The sequence below is a fragment of the Pogona vitticeps genome, chromosome 11, assembly GCF_051106095.1.
Source record: "Pogona vitticeps strain Pit_001003342236 chromosome 11, PviZW2.1, whole genome shotgun sequence".
Taxonomy (NCBI): Eukaryota; Metazoa; Chordata; class Lepidosauria; order Squamata; family Agamidae; genus Pogona; species Pogona vitticeps.
In genome coordinates this window covers 5,924,859-5,945,478 of record NC_135793.1, presented here as the reverse complement: position 1 = coordinate 5,945,478, position 20,620 = coordinate 5,924,859, and the positions used below count along the sequence as shown (strand labels likewise).

The 20,620-nt window shown below is 43.7% G+C and overlaps 3 protein-coding genes across 3 annotated transcripts in view; 1 reads left to right on the top strand and 2 right to left on the bottom strand.

Annotated features, from left to right (window-relative positions):
- Nucleotides 1–5,120: 5,120 nt before the first annotated feature.
- Nucleotides 5,121–8,846, bottom strand: LOC110086636 (uncharacterized). The gene is made up of 2 exons (XM_020807696.3): nt 8,707–8,846; nt 5,121–6,649 (listed from the first exon to the last, which is right to left on the bottom strand). Exon 2 carries the CDS (start codon nt 6,599–6,601, stop codon nt 5,726–5,728), a length of 876 nt encoding a protein of 291 aa, XP_020663355.3. The 5' UTR covers nt 6,602–6,649; nt 8,707–8,846; the 3' UTR covers nt 5,121–5,725.
- Nucleotides 8,847–11,840: 2,994 nt separating this feature from the next.
- On the top strand, nt 11,841–13,736 carry LOC140702253 (SH3 domain-binding glutamic acid-rich-like protein 3). Its single transcript, XM_072981081.2, has 3 exons — nt 11,841–11,985; nt 12,910–13,077; nt 13,582–13,736. Exons 1-3 carry the CDS (start codon nt 11,938–11,940, stop codon nt 13,675–13,677), a joined length of 312 nt encoding a protein of 103 aa, XP_072837182.2. The 5' UTR covers nt 11,841–11,937; the 3' UTR covers nt 13,678–13,736.
- Nucleotides 13,737–15,075: 1,339 nt separating this feature from the next.
- SH3BGRL (SH3 domain binding glutamate rich protein like) overlaps nt 15,076–20,620 on the bottom strand; it is a 32,646-nt gene continuing 27,101 nt past the window's right edge. Inside the window, exon 4 of the mRNA XM_020807722.3 lies at nt 15,076–18,956. Coding sequence (XP_020663381.1) covers nt 18,924–18,956 — 33 coding nt within the window. The 3' untranslated portion in view covers nt 15,076–18,923. The remainder of the gene's footprint in view (nt 18,957–20,620) is intronic.

Below are 20,620 nucleotides of genomic sequence, written 5' to 3'. Positions count from 1 at the left end.
ATCACTTGAAATGAACATTGGGAAAGCGAAAGAAGAAAGTGCCAAAGCAGGACTACAGTTGAATGTTAAGAAGGCAAAAATCATGACTACAGACGAAACTATGAAACGGTAACGTTGACAGTGAAGAAATTGAAATAGTCTGAGATTGGTATACTTTGGCCTTGAACAAGATGAACAGTCTCAAAATGCACCCCAGGAGAAGGGAAGAGTCAACCACTCCTAAGTATTCTCCACCTGGAAAACCCTGGAAAAGGGTCGCTGTAAGTCAGAATTGACTTAATGGCACACAGTTATTAATGCAGATGTCAAAGAACCAGGCACAGTCCATCTTCCACAACCTCTGTGTTACAGAACCCCTCATTCTTCTCCACTGGCTCTAGAACAGCTAGGGCTGATAGCAGCTGGAGTTCCCCAGAACCTGGGCGTCCCAAATTGGTCAGCCCTGCTCAAACCAGAGCACATTCCTAGTTCTATTAGCCCTTGTTGATCTATGGAATGTGTAGAATCAGGGGCAGTGTAGGTCTGACTTCCAGATGATGGGTATAAACTTTCTTTCTTTTATTCGTACCTCAGAGCGTTACACAATTTAAAATGATAAATGCATACGTAATAGAGGTGAAATTTAAAATAAATTAAAATGCTAAGTTAATTAGACTGTTTTTTGACCAGACGTGGGCTACTTCAATCGTGTTATCTTGGCCATTTGCTAGGTCTTCCTTTGTACACGTGGTGGGGAATAAATTGCATGCACGCAAGTACTGCACTGATCAAAGTTCTGCATGGTCACATAAAATTTGCCCCATTTTACTTGATTATTCTTTGATCTTGCTACTTCACTTTGAAGTCTGTTAAGTGAATTCCAGGTGGTCCAGTGAGAGAGAATCTTATCCTGGTGGGGGACATTCATCCATCCAACAAGTTGTGTTGATTTTGCTCTCTGTAGGTTTAGCCTGGCCTCTTCGGGTTTAATATTTGGAACTTGAGAGGTGTTCAGAAAACTTTTCCTCAATTTTAGCCATCGTAGAGAGTTGGTGTCTGCAAACTAGATGGTTTTTATCCTGTATTATCTTATTTCATTCATTGTTTGCTAGCACCTCTCAATGTACTTCTGCAGCCACAATGCCAGTCAAATAATAGACCATAGAAGTAACCATATGAGATGGTCACTCTTAAAAACTAGATCACCCTTTCGGTCTTATCCAGCAAGAACATTTCTTGCATATCCATCTGTGATCCGATTTCCTTGTTTCAAACAGAATTGTTACTTTATTCATGACTGAATGAATTCTCATGGCATTCGTTATAACAAGCGACTTGCAGAACTTGAAAAAGTTAGTAACTTTCCAAAGCTGTAGATGCGGTAATAATGTACATTTTAATCTAAAATATGGGGTTGTGCTTTATTAGCTCTTTGTTTATTGCAGGGGTTTAGTAGTTGAATGTACGGATATACCATTTATAAATTTTATATCATGCTGATTGATTTTTTTCTCTCTCTTTAGGTATCAAATGGAATATTTACTGCTATGTTAACTGTAATGTTTTGTAAATTGCTGGACCATGTTTCACATGGTTTGCTTGATTGGGTCTTGATATTTTTGTATAGGCTTCGGTATTTTTTAAGCACCTGGTGGCCATTTTGAAAACCTGACAATCAGTTGTTTTTGATTATCGTAAAGCGAAAATCGGTTCCCAAAGCAGGGAACCGATCATCGCTAAGCAAAATTCCCCCATTTAGACCATCGTTTTGCGGTCGCAAAAGCGATCGCAAAAACGTCATCGTGAAGCAGATTAGTCATAATGTGGGGTAATCATAAAGCGGGGCACGACTGTGTTTACTGTCAGTTGCTTTAGCTTCCATTGTGAATGAATCTCAATGAAAGCTTCAAGAGCTCCCCTGTACAGTATTCCAGCTAGATTACTTCCTCTGCTGCCCTCTTGTGTTTCAAAACCAAGGTTCACAAAATGGCAAATGAACTTTACACAAGAGGCACTTAATGCGACCACGGTAGCCCTTGTGGGAAGGCAAGACCACCATGCGGGGAGGGGGGGGATTTGAAGGCAGCAGGAAAGGAGGAAGACCAAATGTGAAATGGCTTGACTCCCTAAAGGAAACCATAGCTTTGAGTTTAAAAGAGCTGAGCAGGGTTGTTGAGGACAAGATACAGTATTTATGAGGTCACTCATTCATAGGTTCGCCGTAACTCATGGATGGCAGGGGACATAACACTGCAACAAGAAGCTGCAACGTGAGCAGGTAGGAGGAGAAAGCAACGTATCCATGAGTGACAGCCAAGTCTACCTCACATACAGCTTATCACCTAGCTCAGTAATTAACAGCTCTACAGTCCCATTCCTGTGTTAATGGACTATTGTCCTTTTGGCTATTATCTGTATATGAAATATTATCTGTATATTATCTGTTCATGAAATCTGGCACCCTAGGGATATGTATAAGAGACTGTAGTTGCCTTTGGGTCTAGAGAAGTGGATTTTTATCAACTAATACCTGCTCTGAAATAAACCCATTCGTCCTTAAAGCGTCTTTAAAGTGTCGCAATCTTTTGCCTTTTACATCAACCCCCCCGACACACACACACACTTTTTCTCCTTTTAAATTTGCCAAGAGGAGGAGAGAACCGAACAAGGAAAAGGAATCTCCATGTCCATAACAGACACTGAGTGACTGCAAGAAAAACTGGTGTTACACCTCATTTAGTGGACAACGTCCTTGAAAGAAGTCTAAGATCAAGACAAATTGGTATTTTATAATCAAAATATTTAAACAAGGAACAAAAGGCATGTTTTGGTTGCACCGTGTACTCCTTAAGCGTTGGTTTCCCTGTAGTGGTGCATGAACACTTGCGTGATGAGTAGCAGAATTTTTAAAAATTATTTTGAGGAGTGGGCAAGCTTTTGGACTGTTCTCTTGGATAGAAATGGAACGGATAGGTAGAAGGTCCTAAGTGAGATCCATAATGGAAAAGCTCTCAGACATGCATGGAGCCAGCGTAAGGCAGATGCTAAATATCGGACTAATGGATAGAGCAAGAAACCAAGACATTTGGCAAAAGACAAAAATAATAGACGTAAAAGAGCACATGGCGTCATGAAAATGGAGATGGGCAGGCCACACCACAAGATGGTGATAGAAAAGAGAAATACATGGACGACGACATTGGATCAGAAGAGGGAGTATGGGAAGATCTCCAACAAGATGGATGATATTGAAAGATCAATAGGACCAGCATGAGTTAGAATGGCGCGGGGATGTTGGCAAGTCTTCCGATCTGAGTCCCAAGCCCCAAATGGAAGCATTTTCTGGAATCCCTCACATCCCGCCCCACCCCCTCACTATACACACCCACATCACCGAGCCCTGGAAGTGTTGTGAAATCGTGTCTCCAAGTTCTACCCCAGCTAGGCCACCCAGGAGGATAACACCTCCACGGGTATCAGAGACATCGTAAAACATATTCTGAGGCAGGCATCTATATCTGCTCAAATATTTTTTGATATTCGGGTGGGGAAGAAGAGAAGGAAAATGAATTCTTTTCTTTCTCATTCACCATGCTTTTCATGTTTTTTTTTCCCTTAGGGAAGATAAAATGGCTGGCGGCTTCCATCCATGAGGGCTACAGTACCGCCGGCATCTAAGGCAGCCCATGTCTGAGCACCGTCTGCCAGAACAAGGGCAAGAGGAAGGCACTCTTGGGCTCATGGACCATTGGTGGACTTCCCAGAAGCATCTGGCCGGCTGCTGTGGAGACAGAAAGCTGGACCGGCCGGGCTGTTGGTTTGATACAAAATGGCTGGATAGAATGATGGCCACCAACTAGGGACAGCTTTAAAGGCAGATTGGGTCTGTTTATGGGGGATTCAGCTATCTATGACTGGATAGTCATGATGGAGATACCTCCAGATAGTGTATCAATTATCAGGGAAGCCAAATAGAAGTAAGCTGTTCCCCTCATGTTCTCCTTGTGGACATCCCGTAGGCCAGTGGTCCCCAACCTTGGGCCTCCAGATGTTCTTGGACTTCAACTCCCAGAAATCCTGGCCAGCAGAGGTGGTGGTGAGGACTTCTGGGAGTTGTATTCCAAGAACATCCGGAAGCCCAAGGTTGGGGACCACTGCCGTAGGCAACTGGTTGGCCACTGTATAAACAGAATGCTGGCCTCATTCATCAGGGCTCTTCTTAAGCCATGATATGCAGTCTCCAGCGAGAGTCAGTGTAATGGAGCAGGTTAAGTGTTAGACAAGGATTTAGAGGATCTGAGTACAAATCTCTGCTTATTCACAAAAACTAACTGGTGAAACCATTCCTTAAACATCTCACATAACTTGGACCTCTACTAATTTCACCGTAAGTTGGAATTGACTTGACGACACATAACACACCAAGGATAAGTCCTTACACTTATTTATTTATTTTTAAATAGCCGTGCTCAATCAATTCTGGGCATTGTTCAAGTCTGAGGTTTTTTTGTTTGTTTGTTTGTTTTGTGTTTTTTTGGTCAACATTATCCTGACCTTATGCTGTAACTTTATGTTGAACAGATCTGGTGCCACCATTAAAACATTCAAGGAGAGGCTACAGATCTGTTGATTGATGCACATTCCAAGAACCGGCTGTTGTGTCCCGGTGTCTCCCAAAGTCTACGATTATGGCCAGACAGAGAAGTGTTTGCCTTTAAGGAAGCAGGAGAAGAGGCTTCTTTCACACATGGAAATCAGCAATAGGAAGCAGAAGTCCTGGTTTGTTTCAGTTCTCCTATCTTTTTAAAGTAGAAAAAGATTGTCACAAGAACTTCAGTAACTCAATTGTTCCATAAATATCAGTTTGAAAATGTCACACACACAAACCATGTCATGTTCCAAGGCTTCGTTAGAATGATGCGCCTCTACCTCTCTCCGGAATGTTCCACCAAGCGCTTCCGCAACGCAAATGAAACCAAAAGCTGAAAGCATGGGTGCTCAAAATCAAACGGGCACCCCTGTGCTAGAATGAGCGAAAGGTTTCATTCAACTCTAAATGCTGCCAACAAAATAGCTTTTTAAAAATAAATAAATATTGACTGGATCATGACTAGACTGAAAATACTAGTGTCTAATGCAGGTTATCACGAATTTTTTTATTTATTTAAAATGTTTTACCCTGCCTTTAAAAAAAAGGGACCTAAGGTGGCTTACATTGTTGAAAGACAATATTAAAGCCAACAACGGCGAGTATACAAATATGAAAAAGGATCAAAAACACACTTTACAAAAACGCATAAGCAACACCAAAAAGCAGGGAGGTGCAACAGTCAATTTTTTAAAAAGCCACTCAGCCAACCATTCCCTGAGGGAAAGCTTGCCTGAAGAGAAAGGTCTTTGTCTGCTTGTGGAAGGACAGCAAAGATGGGGCCAGTCTGGCCTCCAGTGGGAGGGAGTTCTAAAGTCTCAGAGCAGAAACAGAGAAGGCCCTCTCCCATGTCCCCACCAGTCAACCCAGAGACTGGAGTTCAATTCCCCCCTGTGCTTCCTTGACAGGAGCTGGACTTGATGATCCATAAGGTCCTGTCCAGCTTCTGCAGTTCCAAGATGATTGTTGAAGACTCAGAACCAGATATCAAAAGGACCAGGGACCTTAGCTTCACACCGGCTTTGCAACAAGAGTCTGTGACGCTTTAAAGAGGAACGGACTCCAAAGTCTTCCACCACCCCCTCTTTTCCTTTTCCATCACAATGCAGAATGCACCGCAGATAATTTCCTTTTGCAAAGTGGAGGCGAGATTTGTAAATTCGGAGTGGCGAATTCACTGCTTTGCCCGCCGCTCGTGTTCTGCAGGCCAAAGGCAGCTAGAGATTGCAGGAGAGCTTTGGAGGCTCCGCCGTGCGGATCCAGAGACAGCTCGCCGATATTATTCACCAGCCAATTGGAGACCAGGGAGTGGTGGCCGCACTGGGTCAGCTTCTCTTCCAAAACCAGCTTATAAAGTTCTTGGACTTTGCTCTCCATGTAGTTGTTGATCATGGAGTTAGACAAGGGCTCTTTATGGAGGGTGATGGTTCTTTCTCCACATTCGTCACCATGGCTCAACTTGATGGCCTTCAACCTCTGCAGAGGTTCGTTGACAGAGGAATATTGGGACAGGATGTCTCTGGACCACAGAACAGGGCCAGTGGGTGGTTCATTACACCCCTGGTCCATGACGCAACCCGAATCGCAGGTATGGTAAGCAATGTGATCGCCTCCAATGTGGAGATCCGGATAGTTCTGATAAAGGCTTTGGCCAGACCAGGATCGATAGAGATCCAGCCCTTTTTCACAGAGTTGCTCTTTCATCGGGATATGCCGAGGAGCTGATGGAGGGATGTGGTTGAATCTTTTGGTCGGCAATGGCTTTTGCACAGACACCTGACGGTCAGGACTGAGTACCGCCATCTTTGTAAAGGCTTTCTTCTCAGATTCTGTATGGAAATCTCCATTGCCCTCCGGCTCTTCCAACGGATTCCTCCAGGATTCTGCTTCGATGGCTTCTAAGCCCTGGCACTTATGAGATGCTTGCAGTTCAGCTTTGTAGGCAATGCTGGTAAGGAAGCTTTCTGCCAGCATCTTGGATCAGATGGAGACTGCCTAAGCGGGTAACGTTGAGAAGGTTTCCTTTAAAAGAGAAGGAAAGTACAGATAAGTCATTTTGGAAAAGGACAAGGAATTTCATAGCACAACACTAAATGGGTTTGCCATTCCTGCCTTAATTCAGCAATGGGAGACTTCACAGCCGCTGCAGAACTGAGGAACCGACCGCCCTCCGGTTGTTTGTTTGTTTGTTTGTTTACTATCCTGCCTATCTGGTCTTGCGAACACTCTAGGCGCCTTCCAAACAGATAAAAACAGCATATAAATATAACAAAATGAAAAAAAATTTAGATCAAAAAACAAATTCTTCAAGATGGAAAAGAAATAACAGAAGGTAAATGAAGAAGGGAAAGTTAAGTATTAACTGGGGGGAAGGCCTGCTTAAACATCCAAGTTTTTAATTGGTTCTTAAAACTACCCAGCGAAGGGGCCACACTAATCTCTAGAGGGAAGTTGTTCCAGAGGCGAGGAGCCACCACTGAGAAGGCCCAAATTCTTATTTTTTTTTCCTTCCGGGCCTCCCTCGGCGTTAGGCTCCTCAGCCTCACCTCTTGGCTCGATCGAGTGATACGGGTAAATCTTGGTGGGAGTATGCGTTCCATCAATTATCGAGGCCCTAAACCGTTTAGGGCTTTACACGTAAGCATCAACACTTTGAAGTCAATGCGGAACCGAATGTTCCAGCAAACATCATTGGAAAAGTTACTTTGGGGGATTGAAACTTCCAGCATTCTGCAACCAACATGGGCAGTGGCTGTACTTGACAAAAAACAGCTTTCCCAAGCTCAAAGTGAGACATCATGGAAGCAGTACATCATCTGACTGATGTTTCTCCACCCCTGCTCGGTAGGAATTGAACTACTGCTCTTTTCCTTGGGAACCACTACTCTAGGACAATGGTTTTCCAGTTATCTGAGGAAAAACAGCAGCCAGCTGCCATTGGATATTACAGCGCAATGTAATTTTAATGTCCAATTGCTGTTAATGAAGTACATTGCACGAAAGTGGTGGCCAACTGTTGTCCCACCACTTTCGTGCAATGAGACAGATCATGTCACAAACTGAAAAAGTCATGGGAGAGCAGGGGAGTCTTTAGTTCCAAAAATCTCTCCTAATGGTGACATCATTCCATAGGCATAGTTGCACCAACATAGAATCACACAATCATAGAACAATTGATTTGGAAGGGCCCTGTAAGGCCATCAAATCCAAACCCCGTGCTCAATGCAGGAATGATCCCAGCTTTTATTTTTAAACCCGATTTCCACCGAACACATTTTCAGACAGAAATCAGAGGATTGCCCTCCGATATCCCTCCAAACGGAAGATAAGATGGTAGAAGAGAAGTCTAACATTCCAGTGGTACTTGAATAAAGCAGTTTGTATAGAATTTCACAGGTCAGCTCTATACACTCTTATTTAGGGCTACATCCTGCTGATTTCACTGGTACGTATTCCCAAATTTTGGCAAGAACAGAAACGGTAGCCCTATAATGCAATCTGACACATCCATGCTTGGATGCAAAACCTCATCTGCTTATGAGTTAGCCTTGGGTCTAATCAAGCTTGTGTTTTGTTAGGAAATCCAAAAATAATGAAACCGGGGCTGTCCCACTTTGGCCGTGTTGTGTGATGTGTTCAAGATTTGCTTGAAAATAGATCAAGGCCAGGAAAAGTTGAAGACAGCAGGAAAAGAGGAAGCCCAAATATGAGTTGGGTTGACTCTATAAAGGAAATCACAGTCTTGAGTTTGCAAGGGATGAGCAGTTGAGGATGGGGTGTTTTGGAAGTCACTCATTCATAAGGAATGAATGAGTTGGAGGGAATTTGACAGCATGACAACAACAGAGTCCTATTCAGTTCCATGGGAGTTACTCCCAATGAAATGCATTAAAAATGCAATGTTTAAAGGCTAGAGTGTTGAACATACTAACTATGGAATAAGAGTTAGATACAGTCAGACATAATTCCGAGCAAATGAACATAGGGTTAGGCTGGAAGCAGAGTGGAAGTTAATGCCAATATTCTTCATTTGATTTTATTTGAAATAAATGCCGAGAAAAAATATATACATGACATACCTTTGCAAGCAGGGCAGAGTAAAATCAGCTTTGAAAATGGCAGCAAAGCTGGATCGAAGGCATTCTTGGTTCCTCGTTCTGCAAGACCTTTCCAATGTCTTGCTTCTTTCAATGTCTTGGTTCTTGTTTTAATATGTCTGATACGGAAGTCACGCCTAGTGGAAAATATTGCGTTCATGCTCAGTGACAACAACAGCAAATAGAAAAGAGGATATGTGATTTTTTTTCCTCCTCTTTTCTTTAAAACAATTGTGCAATAAGCTAAATTTTCATTTTCCAAGCAACTTGGAGCTAATTGGGGAACTCTGTGGGAAATAGGAAGAACAGGTCAGTAATGAAAGTGCACTCGGGTTAAAGTGAACGTTCTGAAAATAATGATCTGCTCTATAGATAAGGTTGGGTGCCACAGTGAATTCTGTTGTTTGCAGATGTATGTGTTGCCCAAAAGCAAAGGTGCTTTTAAGACAGATAATTTGGGGGTAATAAACCAGAAAGTATGATTGCTTCATTACTGGTGATCATTTAGTGAATGACCATAAGGACCCCTTGAAGCAGCAGTAGCTTTCCAGCCATCTGTCTGCACTGAGTTTTATGGATGGAGTTGGTGGTTTGGTCTTGAGTGGGAAATCAAGAACCCTCACCCTTACAAAAGCCCTGTTCCTTAATAGCTGAAATGCACGGATCCAGCATCCTGCCTGTTTGGCCTCTCGTTCTGGAGTGAGGTCACTACAGAGGCTGTCAGGGGGAGCCCCTACACTTTTAAATTTACCACTGTATCACTGCTCCTGCGCCTTGCTCTTCTCCAATCCTGACATACAGAGACCTCAACAGGCATAAGAGGCAACACTAAAACTTGGAATACAAGAATAATGTCTAACATCAGTTACAAAGAATTTGTCCTTTCATCCCTCCAGCACACATAAATTATAACCTGCATCCTGAATCAAGGTGACAAAGGTCTCCAACAGCTAATGCTTGTGTCCAACTCTCTAAACCTAAGTCAACAAGCTCAGGACCTTTTTTAGGGTCCCCTGAGACTATGAGTGGTGCCTGGAGACATGGTGATCCTACTCAGCAGGGCTGACCCCAGATATTGTACTGCCTGAGGCAGAGTAGCAAAGGATCTTTTATCCTAAGACAGCTGTGCTCATATCCATCCATCCATCCATCTATCCATCCATCCATCTATCCATCCATCTATCTAGCTAGCTATCTAGCTAGCTAGCTAGCTAGCTAGCTAGCTATCCATCTATCTATCTATCTATCTATCTATCTATCTATCTATCTATCTATCTATCTATCTATCTATCCATCCATCCATCCATCCATCCATCCATCCATCCATCCATCCATCCATCCATCCATCCATCCATCCATCCATCCATCCATCCATCCATCCATCCATCCATCTGCATCATCTTTAGAAGCTTACTAGTCTTCATGCAAGGGGAGAAAGAAAATGGAGGTGCACTTACTTCTGAGAAAGCCCACCCAGACCTACCTAGGATTGTGCAGTAAGGGGGGATTTTCCTCACTAGTCAATACTTAGCGGATCCTCAGATTACTCACCCCGATGTAGGTTGCCACCCTTGCTTCATCTGTTCCAGTTTCCTTTTACTGCCAGTAGACCTTGCGCAAGTTGCAATGCTCATCTCTGCTCACAAGCCGAAGGTCAGCTGACACATCTGATTTTTAGCTGCTGACGGGGAGATTTAGGAATCTAAAGGAGACGCATGCCCCTCCATTTTTAACTGATTTCCTACCAACTCTAACTGTACCAGGTTGGTTTTCAGCCCTTAGAGGGGTGGTTCCCAACCTTGGGTGCCCAGATGTTCTTGAACTAAAATTCCCAGAAGCCTTCACCACTTGCTGTGCTGGCCAGGATTTCTGGGAGTTGTAGTCCAAGAACATCTGGGGACCTGAGATTGGGAAGCACTGCCTTAGACCCATATACTATGACTCTTCTCGTTGCCTGACCTATGGCCCCATGTCTTCCTTTGGGAAGTGGGTCAACATCATCTGGGGAACCCTGGGCTTCCTCAATCATAGCTATCCAGCACACCTGACAGGGCTGATTTACAGTATATAAGGCTTATTAATATTTTTAAAGCTCCATTTGGTTTGATCTGGGTTTGTCTGTGTGGAAATTTAAACAGTTTGCAAGCTGCCTAGAACCCAATCTTTTAGCACAGTGATTCCCAACCTTGGGTAATCCAGATGTTCTTGGACTGCAATTCCCAGAAATCCTGGACAGCAGAGGTGGTGGAGAAGGTTTCTGGGAGTTGTAGTCCAAGAACATCTGGAGACCCAAGGTTGGGCACCACGGATCTAAAGCCAAAAAAAAAAAAAAAATCATAAACACAACCGAAAAATAAAAATAAAAGAGAGCTAAACTAATACCAAAGAAGGGCTACAGATGTCATAAATAATATAGTAAAGTAAAATAAATACATGTCTATTCAGTCTCATGAGCACCTAATATAGTCATAGGCATATTCTAGCCTTCGAGGTTTTGTTCGACTACAATGCCCAGCAGCCTTGACCACAATAGCCAATGGTAAGAAGATGATGGGGGTGTGCAGTCCAACAGCATGTGGAGGATGGACCTCAGGTGGCCCACCCTGCTGGGAGTGCCTTGCAGCCCCTCAGAGTGACAGATAAAGGGTAATATGATTGCAAGGGGCCAGGTGACCGAGGGATTATAGGTGCTGTAGTCCTAGACGGAATTACTGTATTTTTCAAACCGGGAGTCGGGATGACCCAAGTTTGTGCCTTGAGAATTTCAGAGGAATATTGACAGGGCAAAAGAAAGAAAGAAAGAAAGAAAGAAAGAAAGAAAGAAAGAAAGAAAGAAAGAAAGAAAGAAAGAAAGAAAGAAAGAAAGAAAGAAAAGAAAAGAAAAGAAAAGAAAATACACTGAATCCCCCTCCAATGTTTTTTCCCCCAATAAAGTCGTTATCTGGACAGCTGAGGGACGAAACCTGGAGCGCTCAACGTTTTAATTTATGACTGCTGTCGTAACTCGACCATATCGAAGGGGGCGCCAGAGAGCCGAGAAAAGGCCAAGGAGCTGGAGGGCGGGCTTCTTCCTTTGAGTGACAGCTCCGGGAGACCATTCCGGGCAGAGAAGGGCGGGACCTCGAAAGAGCCGAGTCGCTCCGGCCGTTGTGTTGCCATAGCGACCGAGGAGGGGGCGGGCCGGTGGCGCCGAGGTGCAGAGCTGGGTGCAAGATGGGCACCATTCGGGTCTATTACACCAGCGTCACGGGGTCCCGGGAGGTGAGGGACGGTGGGGACTCCAGGACCCATCAGCCCGCAACCAGAGAGCAGTCTCTGGTTTTAAAATGTTCTAAACATCTTCTGTTTAAAATGTGTTTTTTTCTACAGCTCTGTAACCTGCCCTGAGGGCGGGTTACAAAGGCTTCAGCTGGGCTGGATAGCTCAGGGCGTTAAGTCTCTGGCTGCCAAGCCAGAGGTTGAGAGTTCGATTCCCCCATTGGGCCTCCTGGGGGGAAGAGCCAACCTGGGTGGCCTTGGGCCAGCTGCACAGCCCCAGGGCATCCCCCCCCCCCAGAAGAAGGGAATGGGAAACCACGTCTATGCATACCCTACCCTACAAATCCTTGGAAAAAGTCACCTTAAGTCAAAACTGGCAGCACACAATTCTTCTTCTAAAAATTTAAATCAACCACCCAACCCACGAATAAAATCAAGGTGCCATCCTCATGTGAGTTATGGCAGTGGTCCTCAACCTTGGGCCTCCAGATGTTTTTGGACTTCAACTCCCAGAAATCCTGGCCAGTAGAGGTGGCGGTGAAGGCCTCTAGGAGTTGTAGTCCAAGAACATTTGGAGGCCCAAGGTTGGGGACCACTGAGTTATGGCATTTATCTTATGGCCAGGATGGGTCCTGTCCTTTTTCCTTCCCTTCTTATCACTTTTCACTGAACTGTGAGCTTCCTTAAGCAGTGAGGGTGTCTAGCAATGCTATACAAGGTGGCCAGCCATTCGCAGGAGTTTTAAAACTGATCATCTAATTCCAGGTTGCCTGAAAGCTCTTCTGTCCACCACTCTTTATTTAATAATAATAATAATAATAATATAATTTATTGTCATTGTAAGTATATACACAGTATACCATACAACGAAATTCACAGACACCCAGAGACCAGACACATTTAACGGGAAAGCTTGCGTTTGTCTAGGTGAGGCAGCGGCAGTCCGAAGTCCTTCGCATTCTGGATGGAAATCGGCTGAAGTACCAGTTAGTGGATGTGTCCATCAGCGAACGTTTACTCCAAGAGATGAGGGACAAAGCAGGCAAGCCTGATGCCATCCCACCTCAGATCTTTAATGGAGAGGAGTACTGCGGGGTAAGAGCCATCAGACTTGGGGTGGGAAGCTAAAGTTATCAGCACAGGAACGTAGTTACAGCTGCATTTTTTTTATCGATCTGTTTTCATCTGAAGTTTGGCCTCTGTCTTTCCCCTTGCAACTCCACGGATCAGGACCATTTGCAGGGCCTTTTCGTTGGTTTCCTTCGGTTTTAGAACTCCCTCTCTGGGCAGGTAGGTATGGTTATTCCATACTTTGTCCAAGGAGATTCTTCTCTCCCACCCGTCGTTTTGTCCTTTCAAAAGGTCTGAGAAGTTGGCAGCAATGTGAGAACTGGATCATCCTTGAATCCAGCCCCCGGCCAAAGATGGAAACCACCAACAAAAAGAGCATCCCGCCCTTCAGGTTGTCTATCTGTTGTCCTCCCTTGCTGCACACAGTGATGCTCTAATTCCAGATACATTGCCCCCTGTGAAAGCAAACCCAGAACACCAGTTTGTTCTGTCTCTCTCTCTATGACGTTTCATTTGCATTTCTTGTAGGACTTTGAGATGCTGCACGAAGCCACGGAGAACGAAGAGGTGCCCAAGTTTCTGAAGACGACAATAGTAGACAATATGGCAGGAGGTTCTTTCTGAGGCTGTGGCTCCGTGCAGATGTCAAGCGATATTAAAATGTTATGTGGTTTTATATCAAATTTGTGAGTTGCGTGTGCTGAGAACATTCAAGTCAATGGCTAAAATCCTGTTGCTTGGCATAGAAAGTTACAACTCGACTAGGCCCAATTTAATCAGTCAAACTTGCAGAGGAATTGACTCACCTGATTCCCACAGATTCAATGGGCCAACTCTTGCTGTAACATTCTACTTTAAGCAACAGGATTTCAGATAAGGTACAAAAGATAAAATGCTAAATGAGAAACGAGCATTTTATGGAAGGTGTGAACCAAGTTTGCCACATTCCCCCCTCCCACTCTGTCTTCTTCCAAAGTTTAGTAGAAGCTTGCCATATTAAACCATGAAAAATAGCCACTTTCGAGCAGAGGGCAGGAATATGTGCCCCGCCAGGTGTTGACAGTATAAATTCCAGCATCTTTCACCATGGGCTATGCTGGCTGTGGCTATCAAATTTGAACACAACCAAATCTGGGAATATATCAGTTTTCTCCCCTGGTATTGTAGTGGTTCCCAACCTTGGGTACCTAGATGTTCTTGGACAACAGCTCCCAGAAATCCTGGCCAGCACAGCTGGCAGTGAAGGCTTCTGGGAGTTGCAGTCCAAGAACATCTGGGGACCCAAGGCTGGGAACCTCCGGATTAGAGGCATAGAGGAATGTTGCTCATGTGGAATGTTTGCTAGAAAGGCAGCTGACTTGTATACAGCAGGATCTGAATGCTTAAATGACACGTCTCTTAAGACAGGACACACCCTCCTCCATGCATTTTCTATGGGACTAACCATAAAAATGGTTCTGCAACCAGAGATGTCTTACTTCACAAGGCATTGCAATGACATGTGACTCAGCAGCACACACGGAACTGAGTGGAAACCAATGCTTCCTTCATTTAAGTGAAACCAAGTGGAGTTGGATGTGGCGTCTGTGTGTGATCTTTTATCTTGTCATTCCTTTTTATGATTTCACAATGCCGGAAAGGGCCGATGGGAGTTGTATGCCCAAACGCGATGTTAAGTGTATAGGGGACCCCGGGTTTATCTAGCCCACAGGAGCTGCAGTGTTGAATTAGGTATTTTCTATTCTTAAGTATTTTCTATCAATCTCGTGGTTCTGCACAGCATGCTGTGTTTGTTGTGGCTCTTGAGGACATCAAGAAAAATGAGAAGTGGGCTTGGCTGCAGGTTATAACAAAGTCTGGACCTGTAGCAGAAATAGGGAAGGTTTTTTTGTACTACAACTCCCAGAACGTGCCAGAATGGAAGTCAAGATTTTTTTTAAAAGTACCCATTCCAAGTTCCAAGAAATGCTGAAGACCACTGTTCTTACACAAATTTGTTGTAGGTTATAAATAACAACGCAGTTTAGTTTGTGTGTTAAGTAGAAACTTTTATTATGAAATGCACATCCTGTAATGTGAACGAGCAGAACGAAAACAGGCACACATACAATGCTTACTACACGTTTTTGGGGAAGTGGATATCGTGTGCTGATTACCAATAAAGAGATTAACTTCATAAAAAGACACCCCTCTGAAACGTTACTGTGGATCTTTAAATCTTCTGACATCTCTGTTTTGAGAGGTCATAAGAATTTGAGAGAAAGAAGAGAGTAACAAAACATCTTATGACTCTGTTCTAGGACTCAAAATGATCACAGAGGGGAGAAAGTTAAGGGTTTCAGAAATTAAAACCATACCATTCAAAATAGGAAAGGCAGCCATGAATTTAAAAAAAAAACTTGAAAGGACCAAGAATGCTCAACGAAGTCTGTTCTGACTTAAAAACAAAACTCAAATGCATTCTTAATTAGAAGAGCAAAAGCTCTCTGAAATTTTAAATGCAGCACACCGATTTATTATTAATTTATTCAGTTTATACCCTTATACCCAAGAATGTGGGTTATTGTATTTGGCACCCAAATGCAATGTTTGTCAAGTTTCAAAAAGTAGTCGATTTGGAAAATGAAGTGATGTAGGAGTATTTGTTTCCAGACCTATCCGGAGGGAAACATGGAAGTCTGAAGCAATGCTCGAACTGAATAAAGTCTCTCCAAAGCATCAAATTTTGCTTCAGTGCTTTGGAGGCTTAAAGCCCAGAGCAGCAGCTTTTATTCTAAAGGATCCTGCAGGGGTGGGAATGATTGCTGGCTAATAGAGCCCAGTTAATGCTGAATGGATTCATGGAAGGGTAGAAGCTGGGCAATGTATAAATCTGTTTGGCTGCCAATAATTGGGTGGCAGTGGTAAGGAAATCAAGGAAGGATCATTGGTGGGGGCTTTGCCTGCACAATGAAGGTTGAGCTGTAGTTGACAGTACCAGGTTTCACCTTCTCTCCCAGATCCCTTTATCTTTCCCCCTTTTCATGGTTTTTCTTGTACAGATACTCTAAAATATTCAAACACAAGCTGAACTGGACGGGCTCCAAACCAGCTTGAAATGAATCAGATGCACTTTGGAAGGCAAATAATTTGGACCGAATGGATGGCATTGGCACATCTTTAAGTTCCGACGTAAGTATGGAATGGAAAAGGCACTCCCATGCTCGTTCAGTTGGGCTAGGTTTACCAATACATGTTCCTATCACCACCCCAGGACAAGAATAAGCCTATCCCATCCTTCACAGCACTGTACTGGAAGAGAAAAAAGGAGCAGCAGTGAAATACAGGATGACTTCCTGGTATCTAGCTAAGAAGGCAGAGAAAGAGTAGACTCACACTATTTCATGCAGTCCTGGATCACTTTGGGCATATACAGGCAAACAGAAGGAACAAAATAGATCCGCACGAGTACAGGGAACAGGGAACTCAGGAAGGACAGGAACATCTTTCTCCTGTCTCAGAGATGGAAACTGTTCCTGCCTCTATATAGTTAACGTTCAAGTTAAACGATGAGGCATTTAGCCCTGGCTCTCTCTGGATGGCTGGGAATGTGCCAAGAGCTCATGGGCATGCAGTCACTTCTCGATTTCCTGGCCTCCTTTACAGCGAAAGCTGAAATCCAGAAGAGTAGAAATAGCAGAGAATTTTGGGAGAGCTGCCTTTTCAAGTGAAAACTCTCAGAATCCCCCAGCGATTATGGCCACTGCTCATGCTGCCTAAGAGACATGGAACTTGCACTCAGAATATCTTCTCTCTGCATCAAAAAGACATCTACAAACCATCCATTAACCTATCATGGTTCTTGGCGATTTACTTTAAATGTATTCACAAGGAAGTCTCCTTCTCCCATCACTTCCATCTTATCATGTGCATGACAACAGAACTTCTCTAGCTGCAGGCCTCCCACATAATTGGGAACCTGGAAATGAAAGCTTCTGATCATGTGGAGAGTCTCCAGGCATAGAGGAAGTCTCCTCTTCAGTCTGTTATTCTCCACATGTCCACAGTAATGGCAGAAGGGAACAGGGCTGGTGTGCTCGCCATCTCGAGTAACTATTTAAGGTTGATTTTAAAAAAAATTGAGTAGGGCAGGTATTTAAACAAGGAAGTCTGATTCTCAGTGAGCTTGTGGTCTGGAGGGAGTCCTGTAAACTGGTTTGGAGTTCTGGACAAGACACTCTAGTTCTGTTTTCAAAGGAGGAAAAAGAAAACACGCTAGCAAGCAACAAACCGACTATGGTGGCTAAACGTGACAGCTATGAAGCAATCTTTGTTCCATGTACAGAACAGACAAGAGCAAGGAAATGGGTTAGCAAGGGGAAAGTGTGCATGGTAGGTATAAATGGATAGGATCTTAGGGTTCAGACTGCTATTTCTGTCCCCAAATGGAGATGGGCCAGGAGACTTGATATATTTCAATACTGCTGTGTAGCGAGATACAACAAAGGCATTTTTGAAAAATGACTGAAGGGTTAACATTGCTAGACATTACCTCCTGTGTACACACCTACCTACAAGACTATTTAAATCTTTCTTCTACCAAGCTTAACTGTAGGTTTGGTGCATCTAGCTACGTGTTTTGGACTTCCATGTTTCTGTCCTTCACCTGATTTTTTCCCCCCACCACCTAGCTTGTGGAAGAGTTCTGGAAAATTGGAAGGCTTGTATATGTTTACTGACGTGCAGCAGGATTTCTCTTCTGAGGCATGCAAATGGGTCAGCAGGGCACAGATGGAAAAGTCAACAGCACAACTTCCTGCAAGACAAGGCACGGATTGCGGGGAAAAGCCGCCCTGCGTTGCAACCACATAATTTTGGAAAAGTTCTAAAAAACCAAGAAGCTCACAACTCAGCCCTCAATTTCAAGATATCTCTTCTTGTAGATCAGCAAAGTTTTACAAGTTTACTCTTTCAACCAGCAATTCCTGGCTGTTGCTTTCCAAAAGCTAAAACGAATGCAGCTGAAGCGGTATGGAATTTCTGAAAAATATTGCATGTTCAAAAGGCTTTGAGGTTACAGGAATAAGTACTATGGCTGTTTCTGTTTGTTTCTTTTTGGCTTATTTGTAACATACACATGCATGTCTCATCACGAATGCACGCCAGTCTTGTACACCTGGGTTTATTTTGGTCCCCGAGCGGCAATTACATGACATCATGATCAAAGCCTGGTTTGTGGAATTTCCCCACAATGAGAATCTCACAGCACTGAAAGAAAGAAAGCTAGCTAGGTAGCTATACTGAAGGCTACAAAATCACAGCATTTCAGTATCCAACAATATCAATGATACAAATGAAGATATGTCCTAACCATCACAATAAATGGTTATTTATTATACCACATCCTAGCTTTTTTTAAATCCACATTGTACAAAAAGAAAAAAGACATCAAGTATGGTTATTTTTTTGCTCTTTTTTCAGTAATGTTTTTGAGGCACTAGGATTTATGAATTATGGTTTCCCTTTGCATAAACAGTGGATCTGATGAGAGTAAAATATACATATTTTTTAAAAAGTATGCAAACAAACAAACAAAAAAACCCTCTACAACTGCCAAAACAGTTTACACCATGTGGGTGAGGAGAAATAACAATTTCTGAATGCTTCATTTCATGACATTTGTGGTCCTCTTGGCATGTTTCGCTTGGCGCTCCGTCTTGTATTCATGGACGGCAGAAGGCGGTGTGCCACAATCAGCGTTTTAGGAAAAACAACAAACCCTTTACCCCCCTCCCCCCCTTGAAGCATATACAATTTTGCTATTACAGAAAAGAGCTGCAGAAGTTTTCCTTTGCAGAAACATTAAGGCTTTGGGTGTGGAAAAAGCAAATTCATGCTTCTTGCTTGGCCAGAGCTTCTGCCTCCTGGAAGAACGACAACAAGGACCAGAATGAATAAAATATCTGGGCATGTGCTATGAAGTAAAACATGGCAACTTGAACATGAGCGCTTGTTCTGATGGGCTGATGGAAATGGACAGGAAGCAACAAATTATGGCAGCACTTGAGGAAATGCTGGAGACACTTCTCTCAATGCCAGTAAATTCTGGAAGATGCTGTGGTGGACCACCATGCAGACAGGTGCTTAAGGGCCCCAGAGTCAGAGAGGAGACTGTTGGCTGAAGAGGAGAGGTTGGAGCGCATTTTCCACCTGTGCTGAGAACCACCTTCAAACGTGAAGAGCTAGGTAAACCATTTGTGACTCAAATAATGGCTGAAACCCCACAGTTGCCACTTCCTCATCTTATGTGGACAAGTCCCAACATCTTGGTTCACTCTACCCAAGCAGCTGTGAACAGGGAGTGGCTGCAGGGCTAGAGGAGAGAAAGGAAAGGGGCAGGAGCGTCCAACAGTCCATGAAAGTCCAATCAGACCATAGTTGGACGTATCATTTGACGCGATTGAAGTATCCCTTCAAGGGGTGAAAGGGGTCTCTTGGCCAGAAGCACGTGGCGTTCCTCCCTTAGGTCTCTTGCACTCAACATGGTCTCTGGAGGGTAAACACAGGCTGAATGTTCGGGGCTGATGGCTGAAACATGTATCTCTGAAAAAAATCCCACCATGGGGTTGGGGGCCAAGTCAATTGTTGGGAACCCCCTTCCTTCTGGATGTTTACTTTGATCCTCAGTGGCTGAGATATCGACATTTAGGATGAACTCACAGCATAACTGAAAAATGTGCTCCAACATCTCTTTGCCTTACTCATGCACTAGGGGGTGACCATTTCATTCCTACAGTTATGTATTAATGCAAAACCCATAGACAGCTAGATCTACTGTGTAGCCCTCCTGCTCCTAGGTTGTTAAAAACTCCCAACTCCTGGAATTCTCAACTAATTCCCCAGGCAAAATTCTGGCAGTTTCAGCCTCCACACACCTGCAGATACCTACATTTCACTCACCTGAAAAAGGGACAACCCTCTAAGGATGCACGGCCTTCCCTGGCCTTGCCTCCTGTGATTAATGGGAAAAAAATTGAAGCTCCCATAATGCTTCCTGGGAGTTCTCGTTTTCCAGGAGGCGCCCTCCATAGAGCCTAACGAGCAGCAAAACTATAGCTCCCAAGATGCACCATGGCAGCTTCCTTTTTTAAATTAAAAAATAAACAGGAAGCAAGGCTCAAATGCTGAATATATAAATTTTTCTTTTTACTTTTCCAGAAGAGACTGACAAACCTGAAAGCAACCATATTAAGAAACAACCTTATTACATGGGAGTTATGGACAAACCTACACTTCTTCGTGCCAGTTTTTTTTCTTGGTAGACGTTCAAGTGATCTTCATGTACTGCCATGAAACCATCTGTTACTGGTCCAAACGTCTTATCTGGTGCTACCAGTATCAGAGGGGAATTTTCCCATTGTGAGATTCCTGCAGAGGTTTTAATGCTTAATGAGCCAAGACGGTTGCCACAAGACAGGTCTGCCAGCTCCCAGGGCAAAAATCTGTTCCAAAGCAGCCACAGTGGCCTGCATGTTCAAAGGATGGTCACGTGTTTCTCTGCTAAGAGATGCTTTGGGGTACCTGAAGG